General features: G+C 39.2%; 1 protein-coding gene and 1 long non-coding RNA gene across 3 annotated transcripts in view; both read left to right on the top strand.

Annotated features, from left to right (window-relative positions):
- The first annotated feature begins 165 nt into the window (after nt 1-165).
- Nucleotides 166-20,540, top strand: part of gtf2ird1 (GTF2I repeat domain containing 1) — a 26,251-nt gene continuing 5,876 nt past the window's right edge. Inside the window, exons 1-14 of one of the 2 annotated variants that reach the window (XM_025065645.1) lie at nt 166-625; nt 5,767-5,896; nt 6,205-6,346; nt 8,591-8,770; nt 9,026-9,209; nt 12,207-12,565; nt 13,066-13,164; nt 13,786-13,869; nt 14,036-14,219; nt 17,438-17,463; nt 17,709-17,838; nt 18,230-18,273; nt 18,618-18,698; nt 19,485-19,655. In XM_025065645.1, the coding sequence (XP_024921413.1) occupies nt 5,771-5,896; nt 6,205-6,346; nt 8,591-8,770; nt 9,026-9,209; nt 12,207-12,565; nt 13,066-13,164; nt 13,786-13,869; nt 14,036-14,219; nt 17,438-17,463; nt 17,709-17,838; nt 18,230-18,273; nt 18,618-18,698; nt 19,485-19,655 (1,810 nt within the window). In that variant the 5' untranslated portion in view covers nt 166-625; nt 5,767-5,770. The remainder of the gene's footprint in view (nt 626-5,766; nt 5,897-6,204; nt 6,347-8,590; nt 8,771-9,025; nt 9,210-12,206; nt 12,566-13,065; nt 13,165-13,785; nt 13,870-14,035; nt 14,220-17,437; nt 17,464-17,708; nt 17,839-18,229; nt 18,274-18,617; nt 18,699-19,484; nt 19,656-20,540) is intronic. The other variant, XM_025065644.1, reaches the window with a different exon arrangement.
- LOC112488617 (uncharacterized) lies at nt 14,229-17,431 on the top strand. The gene is made up of 3 exons (XR_003052892.1): nt 14,229-14,544; nt 14,600-14,839; nt 14,984-17,431. It is a non-coding gene; the product is annotated as an uncharacterized LOC112488617 (long non-coding RNA).

The following is a 20,540-nucleotide window of genomic DNA, read 5'->3' on the forward strand; positions in this document are numbered from 1 at the left end:
TTATTTTTTTTAGATATTTTGTAGTACATGAGTACCAAGTTTCACCTTTTTTTTTTTTTTGACTCAAAAAAGAAACAACCAACCTGTTGACCCCGACCCAGTGAATGTGAAACACTGCTCTAAATAAAACTGTCACTGGGAACTGTCACAACTGTATTAACGCGATTCACATGGAATCATAAATTACCACAAACACAGTGGGAATATGCTGCTGCTCTATGTAAATAGTGGCTCTTCCGTTAATCCCGTATGTAAATGGCAGCCAATAGATGCTGTTGTTGAGTTGGGCTGGGATTAACAGGAGGCGAATGAGTTTCAATTTTACTGGATTACAGAACAAAGAGAGGGGAAAGGGACACCCTGCTCTGTTAAAGGGGTGAGACGAAAAACAAGAGGAATAAACTGGGCTAAGAAGGAATATCAAAACAAGCAATGGACATTTAAAAGATAATTTAAAACCTAACATCGAAAGTGAGCGCTGTGATGTTCCGGATTACGCCGCGTCGCTATATTATGGACGGGGAATCGTGAGCGTTTTTTGTGATGGATTAAGGCAGCGGGGAATAAAAAAAACTATTCCGGGATTGACAAACAGCAACAAGGCTAATTTTAATCGCGAATTAAGGTGAGATTGTGCTTTGTTCGTCTGTCTGTTACTAGACGTGTTTGTTTTTAATCAGGGTGAAGGTTTTTTCTGTAGCTGCTGATACGAGTAAAAAGGGGGATTATAAGGTAATTTGTAGACTGGCGGCACTGGGGGTGGAGATGAAAGAAAAGTGCTAGTTAGCATTTTAGCTGTGGTTGTGCTAATGCAGCGCAGCTAACGATGCTAACAGCTAATGTTATTATAGTAACATCTGCTAGTTAGCCAGTTCAAAGCTAACTAGCAAAATGCTAACTAGCACGAAACGCAAACCATGGAAAGAGAAAAAGAAAAAAATAGAAGGAAAATATTAAATATGACCATTTAATAGTGGGACTCATCTTTAGAATGTGTCTTTGATTTATGAATGTGTTTTTTTTATTTCACCTTCATTTACCTCTATTATATGACCATAGGCTAAAGACAACAAAGCCACAAGGTGAACTAACTGGCAACACATTTAATCTCGACTGAAACAATAAACATATTAGCCTATCGTTTCTGACAGTTTTTTAAAAAGGAAACTATAGCCTGGTTATAATTCTGAAGTAAACTTGTCTTGACATTATAGCTGTCAAAGTCTCGTGTAGCCTGAATTATAAATACTGTTTTATTAGGATGCTAAAAGTTGTGAAAACAAAATGCATTGGTACACATTTATTATTAGGATGCTAAAAGTTGTGAAAACACAATGCATTGGTACACATTTATTAAGGTTTTTCGTAGAAAAAATACAGGAAAAAACTAATATAGTTGTCGAGTTTTTTCAAAATACAACTGTTATATTTTATATACATCTTTGAGAATGTGAAAATAAGAAAGAAGGGAATAAGGAACACTTTTGTAAAACGTATGATGGAGTTTGTTGCATCAATTCTTGATTGACTGATGTAAAATAAATTTGATTACACAAATTAGATTAGATTGCATTGGATTTGACTATTGATTCCACGCTGAAATATCACACGTGGCAGCAGCCTTGGAGGCGATAGCTTGACCACTATCAAGCACAAAACACAGAAGGAAAGTAATATAATTAAATATAATAAAGTGTAGAATAGTATAAAGTATAATACATTAATACCGGTGATGCGCCTGCTCTGAAGAGACACTGATTAAAAACATAGATACACCCCAGTGACACTTCTCAAACCCAACCTTAACATTGACAATATAGTGACTTTATTCAGTCCCTTTACATTTTAGTAATCTGCATTAAACTCTGACAGCACAAAGGAGCACATTGAAAAACCAAGCACAAACTTGTGTTCTCTTATAAGGAGACCTGTACAAACATAATTTTGCAAAGTTAAACAGTTTGAGTGTGAAACCAGACAATGTTGGATATATTATTTTCATTTTGCTCCCAGCTGTCTGTGAGTGCTTGGGAACCAGACGCTCAAGTTTTGCAAATAAAAAAACCAAACAGCTGACACGAATAAAAGTCTCTCTGCTTTGACTGTTTGAGTGATTGAATTCACAAGACCGAGGAAGAATTACACACATGACATATAGCTCATTTCCTTTGGATGACTACACCGTGGATTTATTTATTGCTCTCATGCTTCAACTTATCATGTGCTGTCATGCTATCTTTTCATTGTCTTGGCTCCAGTTTTAGGTCCAAATGTGCAATGTTATAAAGCAAACTGATGCTGAAAGCATATTTCAAAGATGAAAGGTAGATGTAGCCATCTGACGTGGCTGCATTGAAAGAAAAAAAAAAACTGCCTCAGGCTTTGGATGTAAACAGGATTAAGTTGTTTGCTGAATACATTACATCATCTGACTCACCAAAATGAGTATGTTAACACATCATCCCTGCTTTAGTTTGCACATGATTTAAAAAAAAAACCCTGAAGTGGTCAGTGTTAAATGGTTACTTACAACATAATTGTTGTAAAGAGAAGAAAATCATTGAGCTTGTTTATTTCCACTTGTCAATGGTAGGTGTATACATCGTTAAAAACATTCAGTCAATTGTGTTAGAAATCAATTCCACTTTGTACGAAAATGTTTGTACTGTTTTTGCAAGAAGCTAAATGGTTGTTGGCTTTTTACCTGCTGTTTTCAACTTTAGCACAAGTTTTTAGAGACTGACTGTTTAAAATAACCCTTGAGTTTAAAATACACTGAATGAATTTCTGCATCTCAGGAACTTGATGCCAAATCTTTGAAGACATTCAAAGCAGTGTTGATTCTTCACTGTGGTACCTGTCAATTTATGACAACTCTTTTCCGTAACCATGTCTTCCACTATCAGCAGAACAATGTTATGTTACTGTCTTCTTTTGCAGATGGACTGGATTAAGCTAACAGCTGCTGTGTCACTGCATAGATCTATCCACACACACCTGTAGACACAGAAGCAACGAATACCCATACCTCTGTTAGTAAAGAGAGTGATAGCATTTAATTTAAAATACACATCATTTTTACAATTTGTCTTCTTGTTTATTAGAGCAATTATTATATACTGTCAACTAAAGTAAGCTATATTCTGTTTTTTAATACAAACTGTATTCTTTTTTTTATAATTTCTATTCCAGAAGAAAGCAGAAGTCTATTTTAGGTTCACTCTGGCCATATTTTTTTTGTATTTCTTTAGTGGTAAACTTTGTAACAGCTGTAATTTATAGTATTATACACAGACACTTTTGTGGGATGTATCAGTACTGTCTGTGCTTCTTCGGTATAATCTTGGATTACAGGCAGTTCAGTTGCCTATTTTTAAACTGCTGTGGATGTCGTAGTTCAGGGGTATATGCTGAAAACACTATCATTGGATTGTTTCGTAATTAATTGTCAGATTGATGTCAGAAGAAGAAAAACAGTTTCTTGTATCAGTTTAAGCTTCTCTACTTTCTTACCAACAGCAAAACATAAAATACTATCCCTAAAGTTTTACCACTAGACGTGAAGAGGCAGTCTTGACTGCCAGATTGCCAACTTTTAATGAGAAGGGAAAGCTCTTTGTTTAATTAGCTGTTTGAATATGTGCTGTTGTCAGTCAACAGATCCTGTTTGTCCTTGTGCACATCCAGAAATTCTGGTTTAAACTCCATAATAATCTCATTGTGTCATGTGTTGTTTTCTAGCTACTGCCTTTTTTATTGTTTAAAAGTATGCGAGGGAAATAGGCCATCTATTTTTAAGGCCATAATAATTTAGGAAGGGGTCTAATGTTTTCGGTGGCCCCAGGGAAGGCAGATTTAGATGGCCTGTAGACTTGGCACGTTCAGACTGTTGCAGCTGAACCTCACCACACCCACCCTCCCTTCCTTTTTTTCTGTCTGCCTCTGTCTGTCTCTTTCTCTCTCACCCTCTCTGTCCTCTCTCTATTGAGTCAGTGGTTGGGGTTCGCCAGTGGCCAGTATAATGGTTCCCAGTGTCTGGAGAGATTAAAGGCCGCCACTGCATTGTTCAAATGCCCTGAGATTAGTTTCCAAGGAGACAGGTTTCAGTTGCCATGAGAACATAGTGGCTGGCTTTAACCAGCCGTTTCTTTTCTCGTACAATTCTGTCTGTTTGCTCCCTTAATGTTATTTACATCGTCCAGCTTTTTGTTTGGGGTTAGGCTAATGCTATCAGCGCAGCCCTCGTGGGAAGTTAATGACTTATCTCAGCCATCTTTGGCCAGCAGCTGCTCTTCCTGCTCCCTGTGTCCTGCAGAGAATCGTAAATGGCTTCATGTGACATCATGTGAGCGCTCTAATTAGACCCAGTTGTCATCCATCTAGCAGTGTGGCCAAAGGAAGGACAATGTCAAGTTTGTGGAACATCACTGGAACAATTTCACGGATGTTCAGCCTTGGAATTATTAATGTTCTTTGTCCTCTGAGGATGAAGCCCGGTGTCAACACACCACCACGTACTTGATATCACAGTATTCTTCATGTTTGTTATTACCATTTACCCAGACTGCTCTGATGCACCTTTTCTCAGAGTTGTCCTATTAACTATAAATTAATTATTTACACTTACACATTAACTAGAACATTGTCAAAGTTCTGTCCAGCAGAGAAATCTTAGCTGTGGAATACTTTTAGTGAAATCAAGTATTGAGGATGAAGCTCATGAATTTAAGTGACCTTTTGACCTTCCACCTATTGCCAGAAGCTGGTTCAGCTTTTTAGCTCTTCATTGAAATATGTATATCAACTTCCACAAGATAGACTTGTGGAATAAAAGTTTCACCAGACATTTTATTATTGCTCCTGTATAATTTTTTTTTCAGTATGCCATCTGTGTCTTGCAGCCAAAGGTCCTGACAGCTGACATTTCATCTGTGGCTTTATATTTTCTCCTGCATAATGAATTACAGAGGATTGCAGTATTTTCTTCGTTCTGTCTTCAGCCACAAATCTCAATTTGTGCAGATGTTGATTAATAGCACAGATGATTCCCCTCTGTTCACTCACAGTTGCCCTTTACCTATACTGCTGCTGGGGTGCCAGAGTTATGGCTCTTCTGTGCAGGCACAGAGGCACAACCGCTACACAGAGTACCATTTTATTTGGGGGGTGTAATATGTTTTCTGTTCAGTAAATCCTCCCAACCAAACATATACACCTTTTCAAATGCTTTGGTGACACAGTCTGTGCTCAAGAGTCCACTTACATGTACTTGCTAATTACAAAGAATGTGGCATCATTCCCTTTAATACACATTGTACAGATACCTATAAAAATCAATCATTGTCATCATCTATAAGTCCTTTGTGTAAAATTGCTAATTGCTAAATAAAAATAAAGTTCTACATTCCATTGAAGCTGTCACATGAGCAGTTTGGATGACCGTCTGATATTAATTTCCTATGATTAGCTAGTGTAAAGCTATTATTATTTTGAAAGTATACTGAGTATTTTTGGTTTCTTGAGAAAACTAGGACATAATGTCCTGAGGTTTTGGAAGTGGCTTTAATTTAATGCATGATAAATCAATAATGAAAGATACTTTTATGCTTGGAAAGCCAACAGTAAATGTTAGCTCATATTTACATAAACTCAATCTGAGTGACGTTATAAGAAGCTGATTCAAATGCATGCTTGGACACATCACAAGATTTGTTGATATTCCACCCTGGCTTCCTGTCTGAGGCGTTTTTGCTGGTTTCTCCACAGAGGCATGGCTCAGATGAGGAAGCTGCCAGGCGACAGCATCCGGCCAAACGCTCGGGGAGATCCAACGCTACCACTGGTGTCAACCAGACAAGAGATCCTCACCAGCCTGGTGTCTGCCCTGGACTCTGTGGTAGGTTCCCAACGTCTCGACCGGATGTTTGATCATGGATGTTTGATTCAGTGTGGTGAAAAGATGATTAAATGCACTGAACTAATGAAACGTATCAGCAAGCAGCCACATTGTGTTTCGAAATCGCTGAATACTTCGTGTTTATGGGAACATATTGTGATAACATCTGTGGATGAAATTAAGTAGCTGTTTGTCAATGCCAAGAAAATGAAAATTCAGATTTTATCTGGTTTCATAATGTTTTCTTGATGAGACTGTGTCTTTGTCGGGTTTCAATACAATTATTTCTTTCTTTTGTCATTTACCAGTGCATGGCGATGTCAAAGCTCAACGCAGAGGTGGCGTGCGTCACTGTACACGAGGACAGCGTCATCGCCGTCGGCACAGAAAGAGGCAGAGTGTTCCTCAATTCCAGAAGAGAAATTCAAACAGACTTCTACAAGTTTTGCCGTAAGGAGATTCAGTTTTGCTAAATTCTTTTAGGATGGTGTAATCCTCCATATATAACACATTACATTGGCATCAGGCTATCAAGTCAGTGAATGCATTTCAAGCCTCATATGGTTCACGTCATATCAGATTATCTGATAAGACAATACATCAACAAATTGGCTTTCACGTCTCCGTTGGAAACAGTCTCATGTGTCTAACTCGGTATTTAATGGCTTTGTAAAAACAGAACACTCGTTAAGTCAAGGCTGTTTCATAGTCAGACAGTATTTACAGTAGATGTTTTCATCTGCAATTACCTTCTAGTTGTTTAGAAATAAAATGTTAACAGCTTATTTTATTTTCTTCTCATTAACGGAAGGAATTTTCAGTTCAAGGCAACAACTTGTTCTAGTAAGTATTTAAACTGACACTGATGTCACATTAGAAAATATACAATTACTTAACACAAAACATAAAAATAATATAAAAAAACTGTAGTCTGTAGTTAACATAGCCAGGTGAAAAAATTCAATTGAAAATTAAACTATGTAGCACTTTTTCTATGTTTCAATAAACACATTAACACAAACAAAATTGAAAATTAAACTATGTAGCACTTTCAATTTTCAATAAACACATTAACACAAACAGTGTTGGTCAAATAGGTCTCAACAAAAAAAAACAGTGACGTGGTAAAGTGTAAATGTCTCGTCTCCCCACTTCCCACATTCTTAGTATAACCTTCTCACCCTAACTAAACCCACTCAGCACATCTTCATCATTTCCAGTTATCAGACAAATGGTAACAGACTGTGAGCTGAGTCATGTTGAAGAACTCATTGTTGGGACATTAGCACCACCTGTTACCTTTCCAGTACTGGAGTAAAACAAGTGCTGCTCCCTGTTTCCACAGCAGTTTCTCATTAGTTCCATCAAATTAAGTAGCAGTGACCCCTCCCCCCCTCTATTACATGGTTTAATTTTATCAGACCGGGTATGAAAGGTGAAATTAGTTTTTCCTCTCAGCCCTTTACAGGGAGCAGCTAGCATCACTTTGCTTTTTTCTCAGTAAAGAATCAGATCAAGGACAAAAAAACAAAGCATTTTTCTGTGGTTGCAGGTAGTCGTCCTTCAGCCGTAACAAATGAGGACGATTTTAACTAAGTGGCTTTATCTTGTCTACTTAATCATCAACTGTAGCAGGCGCTTACGCTCATCCAGGCACCTTCCAAACAAGTCATTCATTTTATTAAAGACAAATTAAAGACAAACAAGTCATTAATTTTATGTGGCACTATTTTTCAAAATGTGACAGCTTCATTACTTTTAGAAGCAAGTCTCTCAATCATCTTGTGTTGTGTATTTTTTGGGGGGAGTGTTGCTAAGCTAAGTACTGAGGAGTAAGCAGAATTAATGCCAATCTCAAAGTGGTGTTCACTGAAACCACATTTTCACTTCTCCAGAGTTCACTCCCGGGGCAAATGAGTTTACATAGGATTTTATCACTTTGGCTCCATTTGCATTAATATGTGGGATTTTGTGAAAATGCAGTTTCTAAGCTTCGTTAAAGCTTCGATAACAACTTTTAATAAATTCTCCAATAAACTCTTCAAAACGAACAACGTTGTTCATTTTCTGTTTGCCAAAACAGCATGTTTTATTCTTTATTCCAAGGTGACTATGGACAAAATTGCCAAAACAGCACCGCCGTTCCTTTGTTTGTTTAGACAATATTACATTTTAATATTATTTTAAGTGATTTTTTTTCTAAGAAACACAGATCTGGACTGCAGACAGGCCAGTCAAATCCCACGCTCTCTGTCTACAGTTCTAACAAGCACTTGTACAGTTTTGCCAAAACGAGGCCTGACATTATTCTGCTGCACAGCTCAAGCCCCTCGTGGAATTAGACATAATGTCACAATATCCCAGGAGGTGCATGAACTATGAGAGACTCATATGTCTCTCTGAAATATTATGACCAGCCCCGGCATCAGTGATGCTTAGGCGTTCATACAGATCCCTCATTGCCTCACAGATGCTAACCTCTGTCCTGCCCTGATGGTCTTTTTAATCTCTTTAATTTTTAATCTTCAGCATATACAGCCTGAATCATTCCTCTGGAGTGGATAGTAATTCCGATAATTAGGAAGGCCTGTGGTACAAGCTGCCTAATAGTTTCTTTTCTCCCTGGGAAGTTTGACTTCTTGTTCAGGAATAGCAACACATCTATTCATTAAAATGCCTTTTTTTTTTACCCAGGGCTGCCAAGTTTGCAAACTTTGACCACCACACAAAATACCCATACCAAAGACCAGGAAGGAGATCTGAACAAGCTGAGTAAAGATGGTGAACATGGGACACCAAGAGTTCCACCAGAGGCCCAGTCGAACGTCTTTGTCCTGAGGAAGATGGTGGAGGAAGTCTTCACGGTGCTCTACAGTAAGAAGGCAGAACAGTTATCTGTAAAAGCTGTGTCGTAATGAGCAGGGTTGTCTATTTATTATTATAAAAAAGTAACCTGAATCAAACAAAAAAATAATTTTCAACAATTTGCTTAAATTATTCAAATCATGCAATAATTAGTTAAAGCTAAAAATAAGCCAAAAACCAACCAAAAAACCCACAGCTGTTTGTAATGAAAACAAACAAACAAAGCAATGTTTGACTTCTGCTCTGTTTTGTGTGCTAATGTAGGTGAAGCCCTGGGAAAGAGCAGCCTGGTCCCTGTGCCTTATGACTGGATCCAGAAGGACCCCAGCTGTGTGGTGGCCCACGGCCTGCCCGAAGGTGTCTCCCTGAAGAAACCCTCCGAGTACGACAGCAAGACTCTGATGAAGATTCTAGAGCAGAGCCATAGAATCCAGATTAGTGTAAAACGGTGAGTCTCTTCCTGGACAAAATCCTGCTGTTTAGAAATGAGAGGCTTCTGTTCACACGCTTGTAGCTGGTGATAGAAACCAGATGTTTCACAGCATTTCACTCCATCGTGATGTTTTCTGCCAGTTGACTCCAACCTCTAATGTTTTCCAGAGAAAAATACTTAGGTTTGGCTGTTAGTTCCTGTCTCTTGTGTCTCTTGTGTCTCTTGTGCGCTGTGATGTCCTGGTGTTTAATGGTCGCAGACAGAATGTGGATTATTGTCAGGAAATAAACAAAAGGTTTTATTTCTTTTGTAAAAAAAAAACATTCTCTTTTCATGTCAGTATTTCCACACATGTTTTCCTCATCACAACACTGGGCTGAGTTTTGAACTGTATTATTTGCAGAGGCCGATGATGGATTTTATTAATAGAATGTTTAAAAGGAAATGTCAGGTCTGGCGAACGCTGTTGGTGCTGAGTAACTCCACAGGAGACTAAACTGTTGTCTTTGACATTAGCTTGGTGTTCTAGCCTGGTTTAGATTAGACCTTAAACACATGCCTCATTACAAGCATATCAATTCCAAATGTATCTGTCTGTGCTGGCAGTTATTAGAAGCCCAAAACTGTTGTTTTTTTCCATTAACTATTCCTGGTTTAGATTGTTTTAGGCAGGTTTCATATACTGGCTGTAAAAGCATATGCGTGTGCTTATGTGTGCTAACACAGCTAGCCTGCAAGATATAGCATAAATGTCTCTACACATTGGCTCAGTATATCTAAATATTGACCCTAAATGTAAGAAAAATAGCTAGAACGCAGCCAAAGGCTATACTTTTCTTATCTTTGGGACTTCATTCAAAAAAATTGTAGCAGTTACCCTAAATATGCTAAATGTGAAATTACCAGAATTGCTGAAATGTATCTAAAGTTGCAACCACAAACACAAACAAAGAAGAATATATAAATGATTTTTCTCTATGGACTGTTTAATGTAAGGAATGAGAATGAAAAAACCTTAGCTGCAACATTTGCCGTAGAAGCCAGGAGATCTTTGGCAGGTGTTAAGAATTGGCACTAGGGCAGCTCTTTGTGTCAAGCTGTGATGAATTAGTGCCCTTTCCAAAAACATCCAGCATTCCAGCCTAATTCCAGAGGAAACACATCTATTCATTAAAATGCCTTTTTTTTTTACCCAGGGCTGCCAAGTTTGCAAACTTTGACCACCACACAAAATACCCATACCAAAGACCAGGAAGGAGATCTGAACAAGCTGAGTAAAGATGGTGAACATGGGACACCAAGAGTTCCACCAGAGGCCCAGTCGAACGTCTTTGTCCTGAGGAAGATGGTGGAGGAAGTCTTCACGGTGCTCTACAGTAAGAAGGCAGAACAGTTATCTGTAAAAGCTGTGTCGTAATGAGCAGGGTTGTCTATTTATTATTATAAAAAAGTAACCTGAATCAAACAAAAAAATAATTTTCAACAATTTGCTTAAATTATTCAAATCATGCAATAATTAGTTAAAGCTAAAAATAAGCCAAAAACCAACCAAAAAACCCACAGCTGTTTGTAATGAAAACAAACAAACAAAGCAATGTTTGACTTCTGCTCTGTTTTGTGTGCTAATGTAGGTGAAGCCCTGGGAAAGAGCAGCCTGGTCCCTGTGCCTTATGACTGGATCCAGAAGGACCCCAGCTGTGTGGTGGCCCACGGCCTGCCCGAAGGTGTCTCCCTGAAGAAACCCTCCGAGTACGACAGCAAGACTCTGATGAAGATTCTAGAGCAGAGCCATAGAATCCAGATTAGTGTAAAACGGTGAGTCTCTTCCTGGACAAAATCCTGCTGTTTAGAAATGAGAGGCTTCTGTTCACACGCTTGTAGCTGGTGATAGAAACCAGATGTTTCACAGCATTTCACTCCATCGTGATGTTTTCTGCCAGTTGACTCCAACCTCTAATGTTTTCCAGAGAAAAATACTTAGGTTTGGCTGTTAGTTCCTGTCTCTTGTGTCTCTTGTGTCTCTTGTGCGCTGTGATGTCCTGGTGTTTAATGGTCGCAGACAGAATGTGGATTATTGTCAGGAAATAAACAAAAGGTTTTATTTCTTTTGAAAAAAAAAACATTCTCTTTTCATGTCAGTATTTCCACACATGTTTTCCTCATCACAACACTGGGCTGAGTTTTGAACTGTATTATTTGCAGAGGCCGATGATGGATTTTATTAATAGAATGTTTAAAAGGAAATGTCAGGTCTGGCGAACGCTGTTGGTGCTGAGTAACTCCACAGGAGACTAAACTGTTGTCTTTGACATTAGCTTGGTGTTCTAGCCTGGTTTAGATTAGACCTTAAACACATGCCTCATTACAAGCATATCAATTCCAAATGTATCTGTCTGTGCTGGCAGTTATTAGAAGCCCAAAACTGTTGTTTTTTTCCATTAACTATTCCTGGTTTAGATTGTTTTAGGCAGGTTTCATATACTGGCTGTAAAAGCATATGCGTGTGCTTATGTGTGCTAACACAGCTAGCCTGCAAGATATAGCATAAATGTCTCTACACATTGGCTCAGTATATCTAAATATTGACCCTAAATGTAAGAAAAATAGCTAGAACGCAGCCAAAGGCTATACTTTTCTTATCTTTGGGACTTCATTCAAAAAAATTGTAGCAGTTACCCTAAATATGCTAAATGTGAAATTACCAGAATTGCTGAAATGTATCTAAAGTTGCAACCACAAACACAAACAAAGAAGAATATATAAATGATTTTTCTCTATGGACTGTTTAATGTAAGGAATGAGAATGAAAAAACCTTAGCTGCAACATTTGCCGTAGAAGCCAGGAGATCTTTGGCAGGTGTTAAGAATTGGCACTAGGGCAGCTCTTTGTGTCAAGCTGTGATGAATTAGTGCCCTTTCCAAAAACATCCAGCATTCCAGCCTAATTCCAGAGGAAACATCAGGCAGCCTTTTTGTGTGTGTGTGTTCTGATTTAATTTAATCTCTGCTCAGGCCAGCAGAAGATTTGTTTCGTGAAGCCAAATCTGGCACGGACATCAATCACAATGCTTCCACCGCCGCCATCGTGACGCCAAGCAGCCACGGAGCAGTGAAGACGACGGCTCAGGTGGCCACGTCAGCCAGCCCTGCCACTTCCAATAGCAGCAGCAGTAGCGGTGGCAACAACAACAACAATAACTCCTCCGTGGTGTCAAACTTCTTGTATGGCATGCCCATGTCCTCCAAACCTCATCCTGAAAGTAAGCTGGACTTCAAACCCCTGTCACTGCTCAACCTGGGCATAGACAGACTGGCCAACTGGACTGCAGGGACAGACAAGAACCTGTCTGCCAAGGAGTGCAGCAGCAGTGGTAGGTCTCAGACAGAGAGACAGGAACATGGCTTCTGTGTCTGAACATTTTATAAAAAAACAAGAGAGTAACTCCCATATTCCACTGGATGTGTTACGGCTGTGTGATATTGTGTTAATTCAGCTGGATGGACCCGCCAAACATAGACAGAAGCTCTGGACGCAGCCGTAACATATCCAGTATTCAGAGACAAACAAAACAAAAAACAATATTTATTTATTAAAATATCATCACATTTAAGCCTTAAATCACTTCACGAGAACTCCTTCTTTGTAGCATTCTACAAATATTCGACATTTTCTCAAATTGTTAAATTTCCATGGTTGAAAAATTTGATCAGGTGAAACATTTTACAGTTAAAATGACACATATAATGGAAACCCTTTGAAATTCTTAACACTGTCGTGGAACTCTCTCACAGATTTTGATGTAAGTTTTAGAATAATGAATTGAACTATATTGACTGTAAAACTGAAAACATTTTCTTTTTTAATTTACAGATGAGATGTCAAGACTACCTGGTGGTGAACAGGGTCAGAGTCCTCCTGGTGTCCACATCTCCAAGAGGCTGCTCTTCTCCATTGTGCATGAAAAATCAGGTAAATGAGAAGATTAGTGGATTTTCTTTTTCACTCCAGCAAATGAACTGCATGACTTTTATGCCTCTGTTCAGCGAAATACTTTCTCTAATTGATCTATATTTCTGGTCTCTAAAGTTTAGCTTTTTCACTGTCAGTAATACATTTCCCTTTTAGCTAACTTTTAGCTTTTAGGACAGGTTTGTGGTTTTATCCAACCTTTGGTAACGGTGGCCATTATTGTTCTCCTTTCATGCTAAATTTGAGCAACTTCTGCTTTTGTGTTTACCTGTATTGTAGTTGTATTCTTGGTTATTGTTTAGCTAGTGCTTGTAATACTATTTAATTGAAAAAAAAAAACTTTTTCTCTACTTTTTATGGTTTCTAATCCTCCTCCAGTAGCTAAGCTTTGTTTACTGATGAAACAGCGATGTCACTTACTCTTAACCATTGAGGTCTAAGCTCCTCAGCCTCAAACATTAATCTCTTAAGAAGATTCAAGTAATTTCTAAGTTGACTTTGAAAGCATGGAGATGATTAATTTCAGGATCTTTAGCTGTGCAGTGGAGGAAAGCTGTTTTGAATATTTTAAGCTACACAACCCTCACTGTTTTCTTTGGTTATTTTTATTTTGTCCTACAGAAAAATGGGACTCATTCATTCGGGAAACAGAAGATATCAACACGCTGAGAGAGTGTGTGCAGATTTTATTCAACAGCAGATATGGTGAGGGGTGCACACACACACACACACACACACACACACACACACACACTGACTCACTCTCACTCTGGAAACCCCGTTAAATGTTCCAGCGTTAAATTAAAAATAAAAGTGTTCAATAAAATTTTCCCTCAAATCTTTGTTTCCTTCTTGTTTTTCTCTTCTGCAGCTGAGGCCCTGGGTCTGGATCACATGGTGCCTGTTCCTTACCGCAAAATAGCCTGTGACCCTGGGGCCGTGGAGATCATTGGAATCCCCGACCAGATCCCCTTCAAAAGGCCCTGTACTTACGGCGTTCCCAAGCTCAAACGGATCCTAGATGAGCGCCACGGAATTCGCTTCATAGTGAAACGGTAAAAAAAACGACTTTAAAGTGAGATTTACTGCTTTTCTTTATTTAGAACCAGACATGGAGACTTTGCGTTACTTTGTGGGTTTTTAACGGTTCAATCCCCCAGAGTCCATGGAGAAACTCTGTGATTGGAAATCATGGCAAACAGAAGTTGTTGATTTACAGCTGTCTCCATCAGTTAGTTTACTTGTCTTATTGTCTGACATTGTTTTTGTTTTGTTTTTTAAAAGATGTGTTAGAATTTTGTTTGATGAAATCTCTATTGACTTTGGTGTGAAAAAACAGAGAGGAAAGACAGGAAAACAACGTGAGTGATTGTCCCCTAGGTGGAGGTGTTAGCCATTATAGGTTGGTCCTAATAACTGAGTGATTGTCCCCTAGGTGGAGGTGTTAAAAGTTAAAAGTTGGTCCTAATAACTTTAGGAATATAAATATTTGATAAAACTATTGTGTTGCCTAAACACCATCTACCTTCAGCTGTGTGAAACTACAGCAAAGGCATTGGTTCTGAAACTTCAATTGACTAAATTATTTTTTATATACAGTATATATATAAAGCAGCTCCTGCAGCTGATTCCCATCTGTGTCCTGAACATACTCTCTTTCAGTTCCCCACTGCCTGTTTCTCAACATACACATGAACCATGATTCTAAACTTACAGCATATGATGGCTTTTTTCCTTCATTATTTATAAAAGAACATTATAAATAAGGTCTGACAATCGATACATTTTTGCAAAGAGGATTAAAAGCCATTTTGTCCAGGCTCAAACCATTTCCATCAAAAAAATCCCAGAAGTCACTGACTGCGTGCTGCGCTAATGGCAGCTCCTGCATCCATTTTGTTTTTAAGCTCCTTTAAATGAGCCTCTACGCCTTGTTGGAGATAACACGTCTCTTAACCAATCCTGCAGGCGGCTCATTACAGCTAATACAATTAGGAAAGATTGAAAATGCGATTAATTCGGAATTACACCGCGTTCCCGTTGTCACCCAGGGATCCTCCAGATGTTTCTTTGGCTTCCTCTCCTTTCTTTGTTGACAGACTCTGATCATTTTGATCAAAAACAACTGTTATATCCAAATAGCCTTTTAGCCTAAATGTAGACCAGCATTTAAAGTTGAATCTAACAGCCTTACAAACATAACACAGTGCTGTGTCTGGCTTAAGTCTCTCTTGAAACTGTTGAAGTCTTGTTGATTCACCATGGATGGTTTTTCTTTGCTACGACACGGTGTACATCGTTCCAAAGAATGGTAATGATCTGTGGCCTAAGGAAAAGCAGACTTAAGTTGAGCTTGTTCTCAGGGATTTAGAAATGAAGCTGGATTTTCCAGGTGTGACATCGGCAGATTTTCCGTTTCATTTCTAACCTTCTTGGCTTAAAGAGCCAAAAGGCCAAACCTTTGATTATCAGTGCTGCCATGTTCTGACCTTCACCAACAGTCATTAGCTCTGATTGGTGACTTTAAGAATGAGATTATGGATACCAATGAAGGGAATAAGCTTTCACCTCAGGGTGTGTGAGAGAATGTCTGGAGACTGTGGAAAGTTCAGGTGGAACCGCTGCTCTAAAAGTTCTAAAACATTTGTTGAAGTGCCATCCAAAGCTTCTGTCGTTCAAACATTAATGATAAATTTCAAATCTTTTTAAGGGCACTTTGCCTCGAGGTCGTGCCAGTTCCTGGCTCTGGTAACGGGGAAGTGTAATCTGTGCCTAATCAGGACAACTAGGGATTTCTTTCTGGGTCCATCCAAGTGGGAGCAGTCCCAGAACTCTCCAAACAGTAGTGTGTGTATCCCACTAGGCCTGGAATTACCATGGAATTTCCTTGGAAGATTTGGGACACAGGGCTGTCTGAAATAACCTGTGATAAATGATGAATGACAATGAGGGCAGGAGGACGACAGCACTGTATTCTTACACCGCTACATGGCACTGAGAGAGTGTAGCCAATGGCTCATGGCTGATGCCATAGATATACAGAGAGATACATAGAATTTTTCTTTAGCTGTGGGGGGCAGGTCACCCTGCACCCCCCACCCACATGATGTTCTCTTAAGCTTCAGTCCTTGCCATTTTGTCATCTGTCCTATGGGTTAATTAGACATTATGCTGATGATGTGACGCTGCTGTTAAGCCACGAGAATTTTTCAAACACGACATTGCGTGACATTGTTACCGTCTGTAATTGTAGGTCATTAATTTTGTTTGCCACACAGAGTACATTGATGAGGAAATGCTGGGCGTCGCCAACACCAAAATGACTAGAGCAAAGATATCCCATGACTTTATCACTTAATCTTTACGAGGTGTTGAAATGATGGTACAGTTATGGACTATTATTGTATATCTGCCCCAGCGATTGGCAAGTAGCAGCGGGCCACCGCTGCTTAATGTTCATAGCTGTACCTAATTATGGTCATGCATCTCCAGGGAACGCCACTTACCAAACCTATGCTGCAGTGATCAATCATCTCAGAGATGTTATTGTTTATAGTTAAGAAATTACAAATGGCCGACTTTGTGTCATGTTTTGTCAGTGGCTCCTAGAAGCTTCATTATTTGGATTGTCCTGACCTACAAACAGATCTTCCAAGGCTGTCTTCATGTGGAGTTTCGAGCTAATAAGCTGTGCCTTAGGTTGAGCCAACTTCTTCTTTTGCATTTATTTTTTGTTCAAAAATATTAGACCTCAGAACAGAAGCAGTAGGAATACTTGGACTCCCATTGTGTCCCATATAGACTGCATGTATGAGGAGTAGTTCGCGTCTCGACTTGAGTTTGTCAAAGTTGTACATCCCTAAATGTTAAACGAGGTCATCTGCCCTATAAAGATTATAAATTAATGATGGATTTACACGGCAGTCGCTCATTTTTACCATTTAAGAAGCCATCAAAACTTTAGCACGTAGCAATAATTAAAAGTTAATTTAAGAGGTAGTTTTACGAAGACATTACTCATGATCACCGCCTGGGTCGTTATCATAACAGCGAGGAATTCACTGATGACAAAGCAGAGGCTCAGTGACCTGATTGTGTGACTGTTTAAAGAACATGTTAATGGGCCTAACCGGCTGCTAACCATGAGTTCTTCTTCATGTATCGTACATGAGTCCATGTCGTTCTTTCTACCCTCGGAGTCTGAACTCTCCTTGAACTCTGTGACTAATGACCTACTTTTCCCTCTCTTTTTTTTTTCCCCGATATGTTGCAGAATGTTCGATGAGAGGATTTTCACTGGTAAGAATCTCTGTCACTTTGTTATCACTACAATGCAACATTTTCTCAACATACACATGAACCATGATTCTAAACTTACAGCATATGATGGCTTTTTTCCTTCATTATTTATAAAAGAATATTATAAATAAGGTCTGACAATCGATACATTTTTGCAAAGAGGATTAAAAGCCATTTTGTCCAGACTTAAGTCGATTGTTTGCACATTTTTAAATCTGTTCTAAATGTGTCTTCCTTCATAAAAGCTGCAGGGAAGATGGCAAGGGAGGAAGGAAAACATGACCTGGTCTCCACGCCCGAAGACGCTTTCCCAGACGGTCTCAGCCTCCTGCCCGCCACTGCCGCCGAGCTGCTCAGCAATCCTCTCAGCAGCAGGTCAGACGGCCTGAAGCTGTTGAGAACGTCTGCTGGAGGAAAATATGAGACGTTTGGCGAACGGCCAAGTGATATTACGTTCATGGCCAACATTACTCAGAGCAAATGAAGCTGTTTGAATATGCTGCGTTACAGTTATCTTTTACACTGCTGTTGTGTCACCGGCTGCTAATAGCTTAATTGTTGTGGTGGAACTCACTACATCTGGTGAGTTAAAAAAAATAGCACTAGGACAAATCCATCCATATATTGTCAGATAGAAAAAAAGAGAGAAAGCCACTGTTTTTTTCAACGCACAAATATCGTTAGTCTTTAGCTGCACTAACCAAGTTGTGTTATTTAATACTGTCACTGTGTTATCTCTCACACTTGCTTTTATTTTATTCTTCAGATCAACAAGTGCGTGTGTGAGTCCACTGGCCGACTGTGAAGCAGGTATGAGCCTCACACAAACTCTAAACAGAAAAAATGTAAGCGCATAATGTAAGTGTAAAATGTCAAATAACGACCATTTTTCGACTTCAGTTTTCATGAAATTCTGGAATGTCTTTTACACCAGGTCACAACCTGTTTGGTTGCCTCTTGTAACCAGTTACTTTTAAATGTTCTCTTTGTTTTTTTGTATTTCAAAAAAAAAAGAAAAAGAAAAAACACTTGGGGGAAAATCAAAACCTGTTGCAAAGCTCATTTCAAACACACCCTGACCTCAGTCCCGTTAACTCACGGCCTCAGAGTCTTGACAACAGCTCAGGCAGAAATGATCTGCTCCGTCTCCACAGGTCCTTCAGGAGATTGTATTTCTGTGAAAAGGATTAAAACGGAGCCTCCAGACGGAGAAGTCATTCACGTTATAGTTCCAGGTAAGTGAGCAGACACTGGGCTGTGAAATGAACTCTAAACAGAGGATACACTGATGATGTTTTACACACTCCACAGACACACTGCAGTGTCTGTGTACAACTGCTGCTGTAACTCCATCTGCAATCTGCAGCCTTGAACTCTAACTTTAAGTTATCTATGTGATAATGTTTATTTGGACTAATTTGGCTACTTTTAATCTTTATTGAATGTCAGCTCATCTTTTTAGGCTAATATTTAGCTATATATACATAGCTACATCCTTTATCTTTAGCTGTCTTTTCAAGAGTTTTTAGCTTATTTCTATGCTAACTTTAAGTTAGTTAACAGTTAGTTTAGTTACTCTGTTCTCTTTTGTTAATTTCTATCTATGTTTGGCACATTTTTGGGCACTATAAACTTTTGTTAGTGTAACTTGCAGCTAATTTTGGATTAAATTTTAGCCCTTTGTTGACTAATTTTTAAAAAATGTTTTTGTCTACCTCCTCCTGACTATTACTATGGCTTTTTGTATTTTTGTTAACCATTTCCTGTCTTTACCAAATTTTTGTGCTTACTACTAAAAACTGATTTTCTACCAGAAAAGGATTGAAGCACAGTCCTTAAAGTTTTCCTTTTCTTTTTTGTGGAGATACACTTTGTTTTTACAATCGAGAAAACAGAATCACCACCGAAATCATCAAATCCAAAACAGGAAACGACAGCAGTCAGGTGTTTCCTGCTCTGTTGTTGATTTTATAATTCAGCAAAACTCCTAAAAAAAATACCCCCATTGTTGTCGTTCCCAGAGGCCGGAGGTACAGTTCCAGAGGAGTCCAATGAGTCTGTGGTCGAGCCTCTGGTGGCAGGCACAGCTGTGGGGGTGTGTTCTGCCACGGCCTCACCCTCAGCTACCTCTGCTCCCCCTCCTGCTGCTCCCCCTGTCTCTCACCATCCCATCACGATGGAGAACCACACAGGTAACTGCCCCGTTTCACCCACATCCTTATCTCCATCACTCCTAGAATGACAGCTCCACCCGCAGGTGCCTGCCCAGCGCCCCCTACCTCTGACACCGCACCATAACCCTGGCCCTTGTTAAATGCTGAAAAACACGTATGGAGACCTCACTCTTTCATGCATCTTCCACAACCAAGCCTTTCCTAATCCCTCAGTAGGGGCTGAAGGTCCATGTTTTTTAAAGTGTGGTTGTTGAAAGAACTGAAATACAAAGTGTGTTTTTGGTACAGCCTGAGATGAAGAACCTCGCGTCTATTAAAATCCATATTTGTCTTTAATATTCTCAGATTAAATCTGTTTTCTGACTGAAAACTTTTTCCTGCACCACAGTCCATAGAAATGAAAGACAATTATTTGCTGTAGTAGATGCTGAAATTAGAAGCTGTTGTGGTGCTTCTGCCTCAGGTGGTTAGTGTTGTCAAGGAGGTAAGTCAAAAACAATATGTATTCACAAGCAAATGGAAAAAGAAATCCTATTTGTGCTTGTTGATGGAGGCAGCAGAGAGTGTTATCACCGTGGCCGCTGGTTGAAATGTTCTACTTTGGTGGGACAAAATCAGCAATTTTCAGAGTCAGTGTTAAAGCTTTTTTTTAAGGTGTCATATACTTTTATGCTCCTTTTTTGTACGCCAAACTAACTGTCAGCCACATTATTGCTGAGAGTGTGTCTAAGGTTCTGTCTCAGGCTGATCCCTGGTCCTAGCATCCACTACTTGTCAGCATCTTTTTCAACCACACTTAAAAAACAAAAACAAAACACAGTACTATCCCTTTAAGAAGACCCCCAACCTCCCCCTTCCCCAGTTGACCGACCCTGTAGCTCCGTCTTCTCTTCAGTCCCTCCA

Source organism: Cynoglossus semilaevis, chromosome 19 (assembly GCF_000523025.1).
Source record: "Cynoglossus semilaevis isolate Cse_v1.0 chromosome 19, Cse_v1.0, whole genome shotgun sequence".
Lineage (NCBI taxonomy): Eukaryota > Metazoa > Chordata > Actinopteri > Pleuronectiformes > Cynoglossidae > Cynoglossus > Cynoglossus semilaevis.